Source organism: Acanthaster planci, linkage group LG10 (genome assembly GCF_054643075.1).
Source record: "Acanthaster planci isolate LZ-2023a linkage group LG10, COTS_SCS, whole genome shotgun sequence".
Lineage (NCBI taxonomy): Eukaryota > Metazoa > Echinodermata > Asteroidea > Valvatida > Acanthasteridae > Acanthaster > Acanthaster planci.
The window spans coordinates 360,817-379,341 of record NC_141786.1 but is presented as its reverse complement, the minus strand read 5'-3'; the positions used below and the strand labels follow the sequence as shown (position 1 = coordinate 379,341).

Below are 18,525 nucleotides of genomic sequence, written 5' to 3'. Positions count from 1 at the left end.
TTTAAGTGGGCCTAGCCTCGTGTTGTAGCGAAATCGACCCCACTGACTTGTTTATTTGTAATTGTCATAGCTATAGGACTGAGGCCTGTAAAATTAAAGTTTGGCAGTAGGTCCCAGAGATCTAAGCCTAGATCTAGCCAATGCTAGGTCTAGTATTTTGCTGGCCTAGCCTATTTCACAGTATCAAAATTCAAACATCACAAATTCTAATTAGTTTGTGCCCACACAAACGTGATTAGGACCAGATATTCCAAAAGCTGTTGTGTGTATATATTTGGCACTCCTTGTGCAAAAGGAACATAAGCCTGAGCATGAAAGTGATAGCTATTGCCTACAGGATCGTAGAAATGCACTGCAAGTGTTCCAGTTCTGAGTAGCATAATTGATTGTTTGGAATAAAATGACATCCCAAACTGGATCTCAGTGGGATGTCACTTTCACCAACTGGAATCCCAGTTGGATTGTCAACTGCATCAAACTGGGATCCCAATGGGATGTCAGTTGCATCAAACTGGGATCCCAGTGGGATGTCAGTTGCGTCAAACTGGGATATGTCAGTGGGATGTGACTGGGATCCCACCGGGATAACGGTTATCCCACACAAATCCCGACGAAAATTCCCAGTGGGATCCCACCCCATCCCAGCGGGATCCCGCCGTATCCCGGTCGGATTGCACTGGGATCCCGGATCCCACTGGAATCCCACTGATACCCCAATCCAGGTGGGATCCCTTTATAAATGGGATGGGATCCCACCCTGAGATTCAAGTGGGATTCCAAGTGGGATCCTAGTAACTATCCCGACAAAAATTCCCGGTGGGATCCCAGTGGGATTCCAATGGGATTCCCTCCGGTCTCGTCTGTCGAGCATAAAGCCAATAGCTGATTGCTAACTTCCTTGATGGAGCCCTGCAGTTCACATATCACAACCTGCTTACTATGTGCCAAACTAAGATAACAATCTTACCACATTGTATGTGTATCATATCATACAGCAAGAAACCTTTACATCATAAGAACTTTTACAAAGAATACACAGAAAGTACCTCTGAATGTTATCGCAGAAATAAAGTCCACACAAAAGACAAAAGTTCTGCAGTGTAGTTCGTACAGTAACAAAAAAGAAGTACGTGTACATTGTCCAAGGTGTGCTGGCACATTATATTTCATATCGACGTGCAACAGTGATCAGAAGGAAAAGATGATTGCGCAATTCATTTATATACGAAGACTGACGGACAGTGACGATTAGACAATCACACTGTGTTAGTAATCCAATATCCTGCTGCAACTGGTAAAATCAACCTACTGTATGAACTGTAATGAAAGAGATCTAGGAGAGGTAAACACGTATACGCAGGAAAGTTCACAGGGAATGTTAAATCGCAATATTACCGAGGTGAAGGCAACACAAAATGGAAGAAAATTTGACTTTTATTTTATGTTACTGCAGGACTCTCCTAGATCCTCGAAACTGTGATTTCAAAGCTCGGCAAATAGTGCATTAGTCAACAAAACTGTGCCAAATGAGAATGCGTGCACTATGACACCATGGGTGAAAACAACTTCCCTAGTTCGTTATTACACAGCGACACTGAAAATTCAAAAGAAACTAAAATGACAAATATGGTGATATGGATATTTACACCCTCCTCTATCCACGTCATCAGTAGTAAGTATTGGGGTTGGTGTTGAAGTAAGAATTGGTGTGGGCCCTGAGGTCCCCGGACCAGTACCAGTGGTCACCAGCGGCATAGTGGGCTTTGTACTAAATTGATCAGTACCACCGCTCAACATCCATGTGGTTGACCCTGTAATTAGTGGGTCAGTACTAGTGGACACCATGGTCGTAGAAGAACCTGTAGTTGACACCTCTGTTAAAAACAAGCCTGTACGTCATGAAAGTGTCAAGTGCAGTAGGCCTTGTGCTGGTAATTAAGCGAAACCTGCACCAAAAACTAGGTGTGGCCGAAAGTGAAGTCAATTTGAAAGTACATGTAAATATATATGACCAAATCCAAAAAAAATCAAAAGGCTACTGGCTTGTTGGTCACAAGAGCGTACATGTATATGAAAGTCAGCTCTGGGAGCGCGCAGTTCAATTGACGAAACATAGACGATACAGCATCCAATTCCAAAAGACTTGAAACATAATGACGTCAAGCTTATTTTCCTACGGGAGCTCGATGGATCGCGTCCCACCTCACTGTCATAGGAAGACGCGCATGTAAATAAAGCATGACGTCATAATGTTTCAGATGTATTTAGTGCAATACCTGCTAAGAAAATGGACAGACCGAACTCGCATGATTTTGTTGTTCAGTTTGCTTCTTACAATACAGTAGCTGAAAAGGCGTTAATTAAAAAGTGACATCGACGGACAACATGATGGAAGCACTGGATGTAGATACACAGACACAGGAAGCTACAAGTCATGGGAGAAAGACTACTGAATAAAATTTACTGGGTGCTCTCTGTGGAAAGGACCTCACGAGAAAAAAAAAGTGGGGGTATTTATTTTACATTCTGAAAATGTCCGGGTCAGATTGACCCAGGATTGGGTTCCATTCGGTATAAACCTTTTCCGGGTCAAATTATGACCCAGAAAGAGTCAGATATGACCCGAAAGGGAGTCATATTTTGACCCAGAAAAAGGTCATACCGAATGGGACCCAATTCTGGGTCAATCTGACCCGGATGTTTTTAGAGTGTAATACCCACAAGGCAAACATTAAGATATTTTAGTTATCAACCGACGTTTTTCAACTTTTCTTTTTATGCAATATTGTACAGATGACCATCGGTAAGCTGGTATTTACCGCTTGATCCACCGAGAAATTTCTTAAAGATGTCAATGGCCTCAATGGGGCTTCTTATGCATGGAAAGCCTTAAGGACATGCACAGTACAGCAAGCTGTGTCACTTGTTTCCAATGCTTAAGCAGAATGATAGTGGTTAATGAAATGGAATAGGAGACGCTATTTCAAGCAAGGTTGGCCACGAGGATTACCTGTTGGTGCACTAGGACCTGGGCCACCAATGGTAGTACTGGATTCAGAGGTTGATTCTGGTGTTGTTGAAGCTGTCAGTTCTGCGCCCCACTCATTGTTCCAAAGGGAGTTTAGCAAAGTATACCCAGCAAGAAATGAGACCGAGGGGTACCCCCCCACATGTCCAATCCCTATACACATTCCAGACTATTGTTACTTGACACATCCCCCCCCCAGATGTCTGAAAGGAATTCCCCAGATTCCTGCGTGACAATGACCAACACAAAGCAGGGGGGGTTCTCTCCGTCTCATACCTTGTTGCATATGTAGCAAAGCCACGTATGACATTATTTTGTACGACAGGAAAAAAGGACTGCGGCAGTTATGCAGCATTATGAGTGTTGTTTCGTAGATGTGTACTGTACATGTGAGAAGACCGAGATTGCATGAGGGTACTTGAATTGACACGAGTCGACAGTGCCTTTAAATGCCGATCACACAACTATTATCTCATTCCTCAGAACAACTTTTGACGATCAAACTTATAATTATTTCATCTTGACCAGTCGAAAAATGAGCCTCGTGTAGTCAACTAGCGCGGACAAATACAAACAAAACCTTAGGCAGCTATACTTGTGGGGTATTCCCTTTGTTCTCGTGTACAAAACTGCCACAAAACACGCAACCTTTTTCAAATCACTCCCATTTGAACTAGATTCACTTTCCTACTTTGGAATTTCGAGTGAAAGTCCCTTATTTGAAATACTTTATTTTGCGACGGATGAATGGCACTTGAAAATTCCTCTTTTTTGAGTAAATTTGAAATATCTATTTCGTGAAATCCTTGTCGGGTACCGTCTCAGTACCCCACAAGTACCCTATGGGGTACTTCCCATTGTTCCGGTACCCAACATGCAACTGCAAGGACATGATCATGTCATAAATAAAACGCAACCAATTAACAATATGCAACACCTAATTGCTCAGAATACTGCGTATACGAGAAGCGTGCATGTCATAAATATCATGCCTGTATAGTGCAAAGTATGTGAAGTGACAGAAAAAGAAGAGGCCACACATTTGATCGTAGAGATCATCCACAGATTGGAACAATACAGAGAAATGTGTTCCTGTGGATGGAAATGTTTTAAATGTTCCACACCTATGGACTCACAAAGGGGGTGAGAAAAAAACTAAACAGAAAAACAGAAGTACGTGTACTTTCACTCTATCCCTGGAACTTCATATCCCAGTGACGCCATGCCAAAACTTGGACTAAATGTACTTCATTTAAGACTTTGCTCTTCTGGCAAAACGAGCTTCATTTTATGAGTTAACACTTTGCTCTTCTGGGTACAATCTTGTTTTCCAGATGGTCAATCAGTGTATTAATGTACAAGTGCATTAAACACGCAAATGAAATACAAGTAATTTTTTCATCGATCAGCAGCAGAAGAACGGTTGTCTGGAGAAACATTACCGTCTTAAAACCTGTTAACAGTTTTCGATCTAAACAATTATATATATACATGTATAACTTTTGACCGTAAATGTATCGGCATCAAATATCCAAAAAGGAAAGTACGCAACTTACAGATATGTACCGCCAAAGGAAATATATGTACTGCAAATGTGTGAGATTTCCTGTTGCGCCATTTCCTGGTTTTATTTTGATAAAACCTTTCTGACATTGAGTCCTTGTTTGTGATGTTAATCAGCTTCCCTAGTGTTTTCGTGATCCCTTTTCATGTATTTTTGTCAATTTCACATCGTGCTCTAGAGGTCTATGGCGATTCATGATGCACGTCTGGTATAATTTTATATATGTGCATACATACAGGTATACATGTACATTTATATCACGTACATGTACATGAACACAAGGCGCAATGGAGACTTGGCACTCTGCCAGCTACAGCATCAGGCAGAACGAAAATTTGCCATTCCACACAATACACTATTCATCATTATTTATGCAAAAGCCCTGCTATATAAATCACCCTTGACCTTCTTGAGTAGTCGGATTCCGAACTCGCCATTACAAAATATATTTTTTTCTGGGCTGCAGCCGGTCTGTGGAATGACATCATCGTTACGGGGAAGTCCCTAAATTCTACCCAGACAGGGCGTTGTTGATATATTATGCTAAATACACAGACCTTTGAAACCGGCTGTGGTTTGCCCTGCGCTCCATAGAGATAAAATATTGCTGCCTCGCCGGAATGCTTGTAGCGCGATCAATGGACAAAAACTCAAAATTATGTTCAAATGCACTGAAAGTACAAACATGAATATATGGCACCTCAACACAGGTCGACTTCATTTAATATTAGAGAATAATATAGTAGATAAGGCCGTGTTGAGTTTTATATCCCTGAAAATAAATGGAGTTACTGGTGTGTTTCCTGAGGACATATTACATTATGCTGGAGCATTCAATAATGAATCTATTTAATCTTATACTGTTAAATCAGTTGAAACAGGCCAAGCTGAATCCATATCCCCCCAAAAACATGTTTCACTATCGGCGACGGGAAACAAGCTTCATATTGTATAGTGCCGATGGCAAGTACATCGATTCAATCTGTTTTTGCACATGTTATAATATCCCATTTATGTCTATCACTCCTCTATATCAATCCCAGCCCTGGTATCAATAACAAGTTCCAGTTTTGTCTTTCCTTACAATGAAATCTAAACCACATACATCAGCTAACCCTACATGTACATGTACACCACAAATGATCCCCCCCCCAAAAAAGTCATTCCAAATCAACACAACCCACATACACCATATGCTGTTTCAGTCAAAACGTTTTACATACATGTTCCAGAAGTATAGTCGTAAGATTTTGGCTTCCTTGTCAGTACTGTCTAAACCTTAAACTTATGCATAACTGTGTAACGTGGAACACAGTGAAGTCCCTCATCACAACCCTATTGTTCCACTCAGTATGATTAAGGTGAATACAATGCAGTTAATGTACATGTGAACCGGCACAAACAAAAAACAATCTGCTCATGGTGCTCTCAGATTGGAAAAAAAAACATTAACTGTAATAACATTCGTATGCTATATTTGCCAGCTTCTCTTGATGTTGACACACGATGTGCTAAAAAAAAGGTCAACAGCACATGTCAGCACATATTTACCAACCATGCTAACTCGTAGTTACCGGTATTTTTTGTTTTATGAACCCTATAACTTTTGGCAGCCCTAAAATAACCTGATCAAGATTGGAGAAGGGAAAATACTCATTTAGGGGAAGGGGGTTGATCCCGCATTTCTTGAAATTTATGAAATAGTGGCAAACAAAAGAAAAGACTACATTAACATACATGTACGTGTGGGTCCAATCACTCTATACAAGCTACGTATAAACAGTTAAACAAGGGTTTAAATTGTCAACTAGATTTCCATATGTGCCACAAATGCTCAATTCATCAACAATCTAGACGTACAGTGTACATGTATGGGCTGGCCATATTTTTCAAGCATACCGCTCCAATACGCAGTTGCTTTTCCTCTCCACATAAGTTCTTCCAGAGGAAATCAATGCATGAAACATAGACAGGGAATGAAGAATAGGTTCCTGCTTGATATACAGTACACGTACATAATACACCGTACTTGTTATGTTACTGAAAAATTACTTGCATTTAACCTTACCTCGTCCTCCACAAGTTACCCCCGTATATCCATCTGGACATGTACACTCAGGCTCACCATTAACATCACGACAAGTCCCTCCATTCTGACAGGGATTGATTTTGCATGGATCTGACAAAATGGAAGCAGAGATAGTGATTTAATGGAAGTACATGTATACACCCATCTGGCAATAAAAAAAAAGTTGTACGCACATGTACCAACAACATGAATGGATCAATTTTCAAGATGTATTTTTGCGTTGGGGAGATGTTAATTATATATAACAGGTTTGCCCTTACCCAACGTATATTAATAAAAAAATACATCTTGAAAATTGTTCGCGGTACCCGCTGCTCCATTTGACTCGGACCGGCCAGCCGATCCCGGCAAGCTCGGTGGTCGAGTGGTTAAGACATCTGCACTAGTAAGCAGGAGGTCGTGGGTTCGAGTCCCACCCGAGTAAGCTTGTGAGGTTTTTTCGCAAGCTCTCGGACAAGCACTGAGCATACAGTGCTTATTAATATACGTTGGGTAAGGGCAAACCTGTTATATATAATGAATGGATCAATCATTAGTACTAGTAAGTGGATATGTTCAAGACTCAGAGTGATCTAAGGTTCTGTGTCTAAATGCTTGCAGATAGTCTTCAGTTTTTAAAAAAAAAACCAAGCTTTGAAATTAGTCATTTATTGTACACTGTAGCGGAAACCTCAAGTCTGATATACATGTATTTTACATACATGAACATGTACAGCTAAGAGCTGCAAATACTGATTTACATGCACACACATTTGTACAGGCAGGTACCCATGTACATGTAACTGTATCAATGCTTGCAACATTGTGTTCATGCATGTACATGTAACATACACAAGGTACAATGTACATCTGCCCCTTGATGGAATTCTGGTGGCCTGCTTGGAGTGCAGTTTTACCACTTCACACCAGGAGCCCTGCCCTATGGTGAAGGCATGACACCAGAGCATTCAAAGGCACCATGCAGAGACATGGCTGGGGTCCAGATATTGTAAACTCTTGAAATAAAATTGGAAAAAACTGCTGCTGGTATAATGTACATTGAAGTGAAAGTGCATTCACAGCCAGTGGTTCTGGGACAATGTAAGTGTAGGCCCATATAGAACAGGAGCCCATGTGGGGTCAGCGTAGCTAGAAAGTTAACCAAATTTTAGGTCCACATGCATCTCTATATAAGAAAAGGGATGTCAGCCGAGCACATTCTGGTGGGTGTGGTTATAAGGGCCATGAGAGGGGGACCCCAAATTGAGCTGGATCAGCTGGCGAGTTTTACCCAATGTAACCGGCTGGGAAATGCTCAGTATGTTTGCAGGTATCCTGAATGCTATCTACCAGACATACATACAGACATACATGTATGTATTTGATAGTGGGGTGTGCCCGCCAGACTCAGATAACCAGTACCCCAAAACTGAGCTAGATCAGCTGGTGAGTTAACCTCATAGAACTTTTTGGAAAAGTTCACTGGAGTCTCAGGTTTCATGCATGGCCACTACCAGACATTTTTTGTGGTGGGGCGTGTCCTCCAGACATCTCCAAATGCCCCACCCCCAGCTGGCGATTGTAATTTTTTTTAGTGCTGATATCCCAATTTGATGACCTATCCATGTATGTCTTCTAAACCTGGAAAAGTCAAAACCGCCTTTTTGTGTTCATTTGTTGTGTCAAAAGAAATGCATTTTGTGGGCATTTTGTTAGCAACAGTTGATTCGCTTTCATGAAAAGGAGCGTGATGTCATTAGCATCTAATGAATATTGATTTCTGTGATGTATTACCGCGGAGAGGAAATACCACAGTGCGCGTGCTCTATGCATGCATAGCACGCATAGCTGCGGATGACAGCACGAACTTGAAGAATTAATTGCTCTCATTCTTCAGAAATTCTAAGAATTTCAATCCTGGTTCTTTCACAGAATTTCTAGTACGTCCACCAAGACGCACAATTTGGGCATTATTGTAAGTCATGAAGAAAGGAGAACAAACTCTCGACCGAAAAGAGATTATGCGGCACAGTAGAACCTGTACATGTACGTTCGTAGCGCAACCAGTCGCGACACGGATACCAGTTTCAATGTTTTCTCTGGTATTAGATCATAGAAATTGCATTTCTCAACCCACCACCAGCAGTCAGATTGTAAAAATTTTTCATAAAACTCAAAGACAAAGTTCAAAAGTTAAGAACTCGTATTTGTTTGTCATTTACTGGTATAATTTGAAATAATGTACATGTATGTTTCCCATTGTTTGGTTAGATTTGATCATTGCATGTTCAATGACTGTACTGAAATAAGTCTTGAAAGTGTTAAACAATCCAAGGTGTGATTTTGGATAAGTACTTGTGCCTGTCATTATGATTTACGGGTGCATTTCTGAGACAAACGGGTGCATTTTATCTACCTGCACCCGTTAATTTCGAGCCCCGCTACAACCAGGTACACAACTTGAAAATAGACTCCTGTTCTCCTACCCGGTACTGTACATGTACATGTACCTTGGAATGACTCGTCGTGACTCATCTCTACATCTAGAACTTTGGTAGGCCACATTTTTTCTTGTGTTTCTTTTTTTTTCAAAGTGTATTTTAATTTAACAGGATCCTACATTATTTTATGGCCACCTGAATTGGTGCTTTCTGCATTTCACTTCATGTTTTTCATGTTGATTGGCTTGTTTATTCCGTCCAATAAGCGGGTCACATATTGAGTTAAATGTGTATTGATTTTGATGAAAATGTACATGTAAAAGTAACATATGGTTGAAATCAAGGATCATATAAAAGCTTCAAGCACATGTTCATGTGTGATACATGTATACTACCATATAAGCATGCCAGTGTACTGCACGTACATGTACATGTACGTACATGTATGTAACTTGTACATAAAGACAAAGGCTTAAGTCCTCTAAATTGAAAATGAAAACTCACCTGGCTTCAGTTTGAGTGTGACTGTAAGAGTTACATCAGCTGCTGTCGTCCCATCCTGTTTATTTTGAGCACTACACTTGAGGGTAGAGTCAGCTTCAACAGTAACAGTGAGAGTGCTGCTGCTGTCTACTAACCTTGGATCTTCACTGCTGGTGACATTTCTCTCATCAAATGTATTTAAGTCTTTAGAATCAAGTTCCCAAATGAACTTGGCTGCAGGTTTAATGCCAGGTACAGCACATGAGAACCGATTTTCTCCAGCAATAATTGATACATTTTCTCCATTACTATAGTTGGCGCCAGTGTCAATGTGCATCAACTCAACCACTGTCGGTATTTCTGGGTAAAATGACAAGAAATTGATACATTTACAATGTGTAAAAAAAACCAACACCGTTTCCGTCATAATCTTTCCTTTTTGCCTTTCTTGACATCCTTTTTACATGTAATCTGATTTATTTTCTCAATCACATTCTCCTCCCCAAAATCCACAGATCTAGCTGTGAGACTTTTATCACTTGCAATATTGCATACATGTATATTACATGTCCATGTATGTAACTTTAACCAGTTAACCAAGCAGAGATCACATTGCAGAGATGTGTAGATGTTGTGATGAACTCATCGTACATGTACCAGTACTTGTGTACTAAGTTTTGACTTATGCTAGGGGCTTTATACATGTATTTTGCCCATAACTGAGAAACAGATTGCCGTGAAGTTTTAATGCTGTCTTCCTCAAGTAATCTTCTGGAAATTCCAGAAAATGAAAGATTATATATATGCTTTTGTCTTAGACTTATTATCCTCTGCTTTCAACATTCAGAGATGTTCATGTTTGAAACAACAGAGAACAAAAGACTTCCTTACAAAAATGTCTACATGTACATGTTTGCAAAAACACTACTTAATGAAGAAAGCTTGCAAAATTATTTTCCCACTAGAAGAGAAAATCTGAGAAAATCTTTTCCCACGAGGGGGAAAAATCTATGAAAAATATTTTCCCACTTGTGTGAAAAGGTGTGAAAATCTTTTCCCAATTGTGGCATAGTTTTTCACAATTTGTGAAATAAAAAGTAATTCCCTGGGAAGAGAAAAAGTGAGAAAAGATTTTCCCACTTGGTGTTGACTTTCAATCACAATGTACATGTACTGTACATGTACATGTACACTGCCATGCATATGAGCACTGCCATGTTTGTACACTTTGGGAATGCATGCTGGATTTGAGACCAAGCACAAAAATCCTTTACAAGTGCAAAACTTGCCTTACTATTATACTAAGGTATACCCCTGTGCTGTACATGTATACACATGTAACACACATTTCATCCATGAACTACTGATTCATTACCAGTACTATTACAGACTTACTCCTTATCTGAAGCTCGACATCTTCTTGCTCATTTGGATTTCCACTGTCAAGTTCTACTTCACACCAGTAACTTCCTTCATCTTCCAGCGTTACCGACTTAACAGTCAAGGGGTAATTTGCTGATCCACTGTCAAACTGGAAATGGGATTGATCCACGCCTGCTGACCATGTAACAGTTCCATCCAAAGTGAATAGCCGAACAATCTGCGTTGCACTACTCAGTTCTCCACCAAGAGTGGTTTCATACCAACGAAGAAAACTAATTGCTTCAGAGGGAGTACACGAGATGGATATGGTTGTATTTTCATCAGCCCACTGTGATCTATCACCAACATCAAGTGCTGCACTTGAAAGCATGACTGTAAAAATATCATAAGGTATTTAACAGAAATTATTTCAATGAAAATATGATTGCAAACTAATGTAACAGTCAGATTCATACTGTACCCCTGTACATACCTGTTCATTTACACGTACAATGTACATGGATGAGGGATTTAATAGATTCCAATACACATGTATACATGTATGCATGTCCTAATCTATTAATTGAAATAAGGTACCGGTACATGCTGGAGAATGGGCCATGAGTTAGATTGCTAATGCAGGCTACTACACTGGGAACATGACATCGTATACATTTTTAGCTTCTTTCTATTAGACCAATCAATAGGGGCACAATAAACCTTTTCGAAGCTCACAATACATAAGGGTTTGGATGACCAACAAGCAATTCACTTTATGCACAACCCTACAGGGGAAATGAACCAGTCAGGAATCAACTTACATCTAGTTCAACATGTTCAAAGATGGATTTGAACCAGTAAATTAATGGATTTTGCCCTGCCCAACATGTATTTTAACACTGTATTCTTGCCCCCGCGACTGAAAGAGTGTGGGCCAAGCACAGAGGCCATTTCGCACATGCGCAAATATACTGCTAGACGAACTAGCTCTACTACTGTATCTTCTTTTACAACTTTGGACCAGATCGTCATACTAATGCTCCACGAACGTTCATTCAGTAAGATTAACTCGGTTCTCAAAAATTCCAAAGACTCACCAAAAATACCTCTATCACCACCTACATGTAATGGCTTCCATAAATCACGTCAAACGGGTGGTGCTTCAATGCCATTTCTGACTTCAAAATCTGTCGAAATCCGACCGTTTTCGCTTGACACACGCACAGTACATGTAGGGTGCGTGTAGGAATTTTAGACCAGGAGGAAAATTTGATCAACTGCATTCAAACTACACGGCTGGTTGAATTTCTTGCTTTTCTAATGTGGTCAAATACCCCCACCTTTACCCTACTTTAACTTTTTGCCGAGCTACAGACAAACATATTGTAAATCGTTCACGAATCGGGACAGAAAGTGTGTTCAATGTGAACAAGATTTCTTGTTGTAAGACTTTGTACCCCGGAAGTTAGGCACAATGCAATGTAGACTACATCCAACCCGGGCTAGGTTCGTCATGACAAAAAGTGGTGTTGTGGGAAGGGATTCTCCAAATTTTCCTTTTCTACCAAGATTTAAACTTCGAAGTTTTCATCCCAAACCAATAATTCAACACTGTATCAGATGGGGATGGCTTGAATTTGAGAATTTCTCCCATCCCATAGGGTTGTGCATAATGTTTGTCATCCAAACCCATAATGCATTGCGAACGTCGAAAAGGTTTGCCTAGCCCTACACCTACCCAGGACTGCAGAAAACAGGCCTACCAGACCTAAGGAAGGGTACACACGTTTCGATGAATTCGGCCAAACCATCTTTTCACCGGGCAGGAAAGTTACCAGCGAATCTTCTGCTGGGTTGGATCCACTACGTTTGTACTGTCGATGCTGGATTTGCTGCCCTACCGCGCCGTACCAGTATTTTGGTTCCGAGCGTACATACGACTACAAATTACAATGTATTGCACATAGTACATGTAAATAACCAACCCACTCAGGCCCAGCTACCTTGGAAATTGGCATGTACGTACATGAACTCGGCGCGATGCGAATAATGGCAGTGTACCAGCCACCAATAGAGGGCAGTCAAATACAACGATTTTTTTCGAAAATCACGATTTCCCATAGCCACCAATGATTAATCCTTGTAATTCAAAATTGTTTTAGAAATGCTCACAACTCTTACAGGTGTCCAGGCTGGACAGAAAAATAATGTTTGACATGTCCTTTTTCATTTTCCTTTCATTTTTTAGAGTGTTGACCGATGAATATTTGAGAAATTGTTACCCAAAGCAGTTTACCCCTAAAATATAGGAAATTTCACTGCCCGGAAAAGTACTACATATTTTTTGAAAATGCATCTCTCTGCAAAACGGCTATTTAATTAACCTTCAAAACGCTTTTTCTGAAAAATATTAAAGGCAAAATTCAGTTCAGTTGAAAAACAAAGAGGCATTCATAATAAATGTGTTCCGTGGTTTCAGTAAATGCAGAAGAATGATTGGGCTAAAGAAATTTCGGACGTAAAAACGACGTGCACACCCAAATGTGCTGTTACTCTGGTATCTGCAGTACATGTTGATGGACGGGCTGTTTCCTTACCTGTAAAAAAAGTTGCAAAATTTCATTTGGCAGAATACACACAATGACTGATTCATTTATGGAGACAATTATTAGGTGTCATCACAGCTAGTTATTACAGAGATAATGTCATGTCTTCCGAGGGTTTATTTCTGCTTTACCTGTACTGGATACTTGTATTTGTACTATTCTCTGGTCTTATAAAATGAACGTGAACCAATTATAATAGCAAAACACACTGAATCTTGCAGTCTTTTACCCTGATCAAAGCACTTTGTGTATGTTGTCATTTCCTACATAAACTAAGTCTTTAACCTAATATTCAAAACGCTTTTTCTATTAAAAAAAGTGAAATTTAGTTCAGTTGAAAAAGAAAGAAACAGCCTTGGAGAATGTGTTGTATGGTTTTAGTGAAGGCAGAAGAATAATTGTATAATACATGTAGTTGGTGGATTGACATGGAGTCAGGATTACAGGACATAACTTCGACTATGCTTTTATTTCTTTCATGCTTGGGTGACAACAACAGGTGGTGTTTTAGTAGAGCGCCCTCTCTCTCTCCCCCTCTCTCAAACGCTCTTGGTTTTTTCAACCTCACTACAAATCCCCCCCCCCGAGTGTGATCTCTCGTTTGTCGAAATGTATAGAGCTAAAACCTGTTGAACAAAGCGATCAGTTTGACATTTGTAACTACCCAACAGATCACCCACAACAAAAAAGCCATCGGTAAATGAGAGACGCACTTTCTGGAAATTTAGCTTGTGTCGGAAGTGGTATGCTTATATATGCTCAAAAATATATTCGATCTTGTTAGACGACGACACCGTGTTAAAAAGACCAAAGGTGTAACTAAAGTTTTGACCGAAAAACAACCGACCCTCGACGTTTATAAAGATACTCTGTCTGATCAACGACGCGTCTTTTTGCAACAACGTGGACTTTGATTGTATAAAAACCTAATCTACACCATTTCTCAAAAGAAATTGTGTCCGTCTGCACTAGACTAGAAATGATTTATTCTTGACAACGGCATTGAAACGATGGCGTTTGGTAATTATAGAATAAATGAAACTCAAACTCAATCCTCAGGCGGTATTTCTGTGTCTTCGGTTACCATTTGAAGCTCTTCTCGAGCAAAGAACGATTGGGACCATTAGCAAGAAGATAATCCAGCAAAGGACCCGTCGACACCTTTTGCCGCTGACTGTTTGAGCTGACTCGTACGTTTCTCGATTTGGTACACATCAACACTCCAGGAAGAATCAGTTGCTCTCCTGAGGGGCCACCTTCCCGTCCACCCGGGTAATACAGGTATCGAACTACAGCGTCTGTAGGAACCTCTGGTCGCTCTGACTGGCTTTGGCTCGCTCGCTCTTTTTGGGTGCAGCTGGCAATTGTTTTATTCGATCTAGCTTTTTTGCTTCTAGAGGAACCACATCTTGGCCTCGCTCGCTTTGGATAAACCGTGTTTTTTCTTTGTTTAGAGCCTCCACGACGTGAGGCAACCGTATAACACATTCTACGTTTCGTTCACTTGGATTTAACATTTCTTGCACATACTGATAACAAAACAGTTGTTCAGCCAACGTCCTGTTAAATCGTTCTAGGATCCCTTGCTATCGATGAACCCAAGGGTAACCGACTTGCACCTGCATATCTTTTAACGAACGCTTTTTTTAAACTCGCCTTTAAATTCCGAACAGGCGTCTGCGTTAAGCGTTTTAGGCCAAGGTAAAGGAGACCTGTCGTACACTCCTCTTACAGCGTCTGTCACTTGTTTGGCCGTTTTGCTTGTCAAAGGTTCTGCTTCTTTGTATCTGGAAGCCACGTCGACCACCGTTAACGCGTATTTGTAAGTACGTCGTTTTACGAGATCCCAGGGTAAATACAGCACGCCCATTTGATTGGTGTTGCTGGGTGCAGACTCTGTTTGTGATGTATTCGGCCTAGGTATATACTCGGGTGCAGGCAGTTGAATTTTCCAAATGGCTTGTGTTGATAACCAGGCTCTTACCGCGCTCTTGTACATACCGGTTTTCTCGTGTAGCTGTAACAAATCTCTTTGAGCTTCATATTCCATTTCTCTCTTTTATAAAGGAAGTAAAAAGTTTTACCAATGCCGTTTTACCACCACCGAGAAACGAGATAACCCAAAAGGACAATTTCACCCAAACCAGTTCACGTTCTCGTTGATCGTCGCTCGGCACATAAAAATCACTCAACGTCGGATCAGGTGGCAGTCCCAAATGGTTAGTGCCCGGGATGTTGCTGTATACCATCAAGGCTCCGTCTACGTTTTTAAACGTTTTCTCTGAAGCTCTTTCTTTCTGAATTCACCCGATGATAACCCACTGTTCTTTGGATTGCGCCAACTGCTCTATCGCTAAATCGTGTCTCTCACATTCTTGATCAACCTGATTTTCCAAATCAAACTAAACAAAACGTTAATTCCCGTAATGGCGTTTAAACTCGATCTAGACGGAGGCACAGACGACAACCGGTGCGTATACAACAACCTAGCTCGCATTTTTCCAAAGAAAATGGCGTGAAACTCCAGGGTCATTCAATGTTGAATTATATCAACGCCCATGTGTTTCACAACTTTAAAGACAACTGGTTGCCCGCAACACAAACCAAAAACAAGGCTTATTATGGTTTAGAAGGAGAAGGAGAGCATAGCCAAGCTCAGACTCTCGGCCGGAGATTTTGGTAACCGTTATTCGATAATGTTGAACATGGAGATGTTGACCAATCACATACTGTTTTTGCTTTCGGCTTTGAAACAACCTTTGCCTTACGTGTTAATCTTTAACCATCAGGGTAAGGTAGTTAAGTCGAGTGTACCTCAGCTCAGTACACGATTTCGGACCTGACGCTCGAATACGAAGTTGTCACTAACCGCGAACTAGCTCAAACGCTGAAAAACAAGCACCATTATTACATGTGTATTACATGTTTGACAACGTTCACAACTTGGAAACTCGAGCAGTTAACAAATCAGATACCCTGGAACGTGGTCATCAACTAATTGCAGGGGTATCGATCTGGTTCAAAGATCCCACGGTAAAAAACCCTCAAACGTTTTATAACGCCCACATCACAAAGGCGGTCATAACTACGGAAGGCAATCCAACCAACTTTATTCACGGAATGTACGAATACTAACACTTCACCAAAACCAGCAAGTTTTTTGGTGATTCTCAAACAGAATCAGGTAGAGCGATCGCAAAAGACCTGGCGGGTGTCGACATGGCCGAATACCTGATTTAGAAGCACCGACGACAATGCGGGTCACGGACGTACAGCATGTGACTCGGGTAGAAACATGATACAAATGACTCGACAAGCGGAAACCGCCGGTAAATTAACGATGTACGTGTTTATCGTGTGGACGCTCAACCCACGACGGAAATTTAAAAATTTTGTAAAATGTAGATTTTTGGTGTAGCGCTGGTTTTGTCAGAGTTTTTAAAAGTTTTTAAAGAGTTCTTGGAAGTTTTCTTTTTTATAAAACCAACAATATGAAACAAATTATTAAACAAATTATTCGAAACGCATTGATTGCAGGAAAAACCAACCCGGGTAAAACCAAGTGGGTGTTTGATCTACTCAAAACCAGTTATCGAGGAGCCTTTGAAGTTATCTTAATTATTTTCTCGAAAGACGTTTCTCGAAGGACGTTGGGTGCTTACAGATCCTAACGTATTTCTCTGTGACATCGATCAAGAACGCTTACAGTTAAACGAAGCTGTTGACTTGTTTCGAAACCTGTTTGACCGAACTAAAACCTTGTTTTAATCTACGATTACAGATCCGAACAACAAGTAAAATATCGTTAAAGTAAAACGAGCAATATTTTTGTTCTGGTAGGCACTGTCATACAGCTGTTGGCTGTTGACACAAAAGTGTAATTCATTACTCAAACACTATCGTAAAAACATGGATCGCATTGTTTTATTGTAAAGATCGAAACTCTTTTGTCCAAGCGTTAGTAGAAGGGGAGACTATCCAGCACACTTTGACCTTTGCGACAAAAATAGCAAAAGGTCACATTAATATGCATAAGTTTGATAATAATATGATATTGATATGAATAGGAATGAGGTGTAGTTTGAAAAATTCTGGCACAGATTGACCTTTGGTAAGGGATAGGTATAAGGTCGGAAAGTGTGGTACAGGTTGACCCTGGTGTATGGGATAAAATAGGAATTAGGCACAGGGTAAAATTGTTGGGTACAATTTGACCTTGCTTATGATAAAAAATAGTGGAAGAGTCATGCCGTGCGTGATGACATACTAACTGGCCAACCAGGCGATCCAAAAGTAAATAGGAAGTAGGGAGCGATAATCCCTACACAAGGGACCATGGGCACAATGTTTTATTGCATTCGTTCAATGGAAACGTCGCCATTATAAAAAAAAGCTCCGATCGAAAGGCTTCTCATGGAATGTCAAGGGTGTAATGTTTCGGTGGGAGTGTACAAATTTCTGTACCCGTAATACACGTAGATTCATATAAAATGATGAGTCAGCATCAATGTTTGGATATGATCTCATCATCTATATTGGAAATGATCACATCATCTATGTTTGGAAATGACGTCACGTTTCAATCGGAAATGATATAAAAATCGCGTAAGGGCAAAGGGACATCAATTTGAACAAGATGAACTGTCCGGAAAAAACACAAGCCCGTGTGGTCCCTCAAATGCAACGCATTGCCGTCGTGTAGACCCATCCATAGTTGGGATATGGCCGGTGGTCTCAATGAAGTCTCCGAATTTCGTAACAAGATTGAACGCGCCCCGATGGTTCAAGCGTCTTTGGAAGAGAAAAGCCCAAACCTAATCAAGCTGGAAGGAGTATCGAGCAAGAGGACATTATTAGACAAGACACCATCAAAGGCACGGTATGGGCCAAATTCTAGTTTGGATTCAGCTGGCAGTCTTCCCAAAAGCACAGAACGTCGTCACGAGATGGAACAGCGGACTCAAGTACCTGCG

The 18,525-nt window shown here is 40.6% G+C and overlaps 1 protein-coding gene across 4 annotated transcripts in view; it reads right to left on the bottom strand.

Moving 5' to 3' along the window:
- Positions 1-12,955, bottom strand: part of LOC110990617 (uncharacterized) — a 271,293-nt gene extending 258,338 nt beyond the window's left edge. For 2 of the 4 annotated variants that reach the window (XM_087142131.1, XM_087142132.1), the window contains exons 1-4: positions 12,685-12,955; positions 10,980-11,339; positions 9,606-9,944; positions 6,661-6,771 (exon numbers count right to left, since the gene is read on the bottom strand). In XM_087142131.1, the coding sequence (XP_086998257.1) occupies positions 6,661-6,771; positions 9,606-9,944; positions 10,980-11,339; positions 12,685-12,757 (883 nt within the window). In that variant the 5' untranslated portion in view covers positions 12,758-12,955. The remainder of the gene's footprint in view (positions 1-6,660; positions 6,772-9,605; positions 9,945-10,979; positions 11,340-12,684) is intronic. The other 2 variants (XM_087142130.1, XM_087142129.1) reach the window with 2 other exon arrangements.
- Between the last annotated feature and the right edge of the window lie 5,570 nt (positions 12,956-18,525).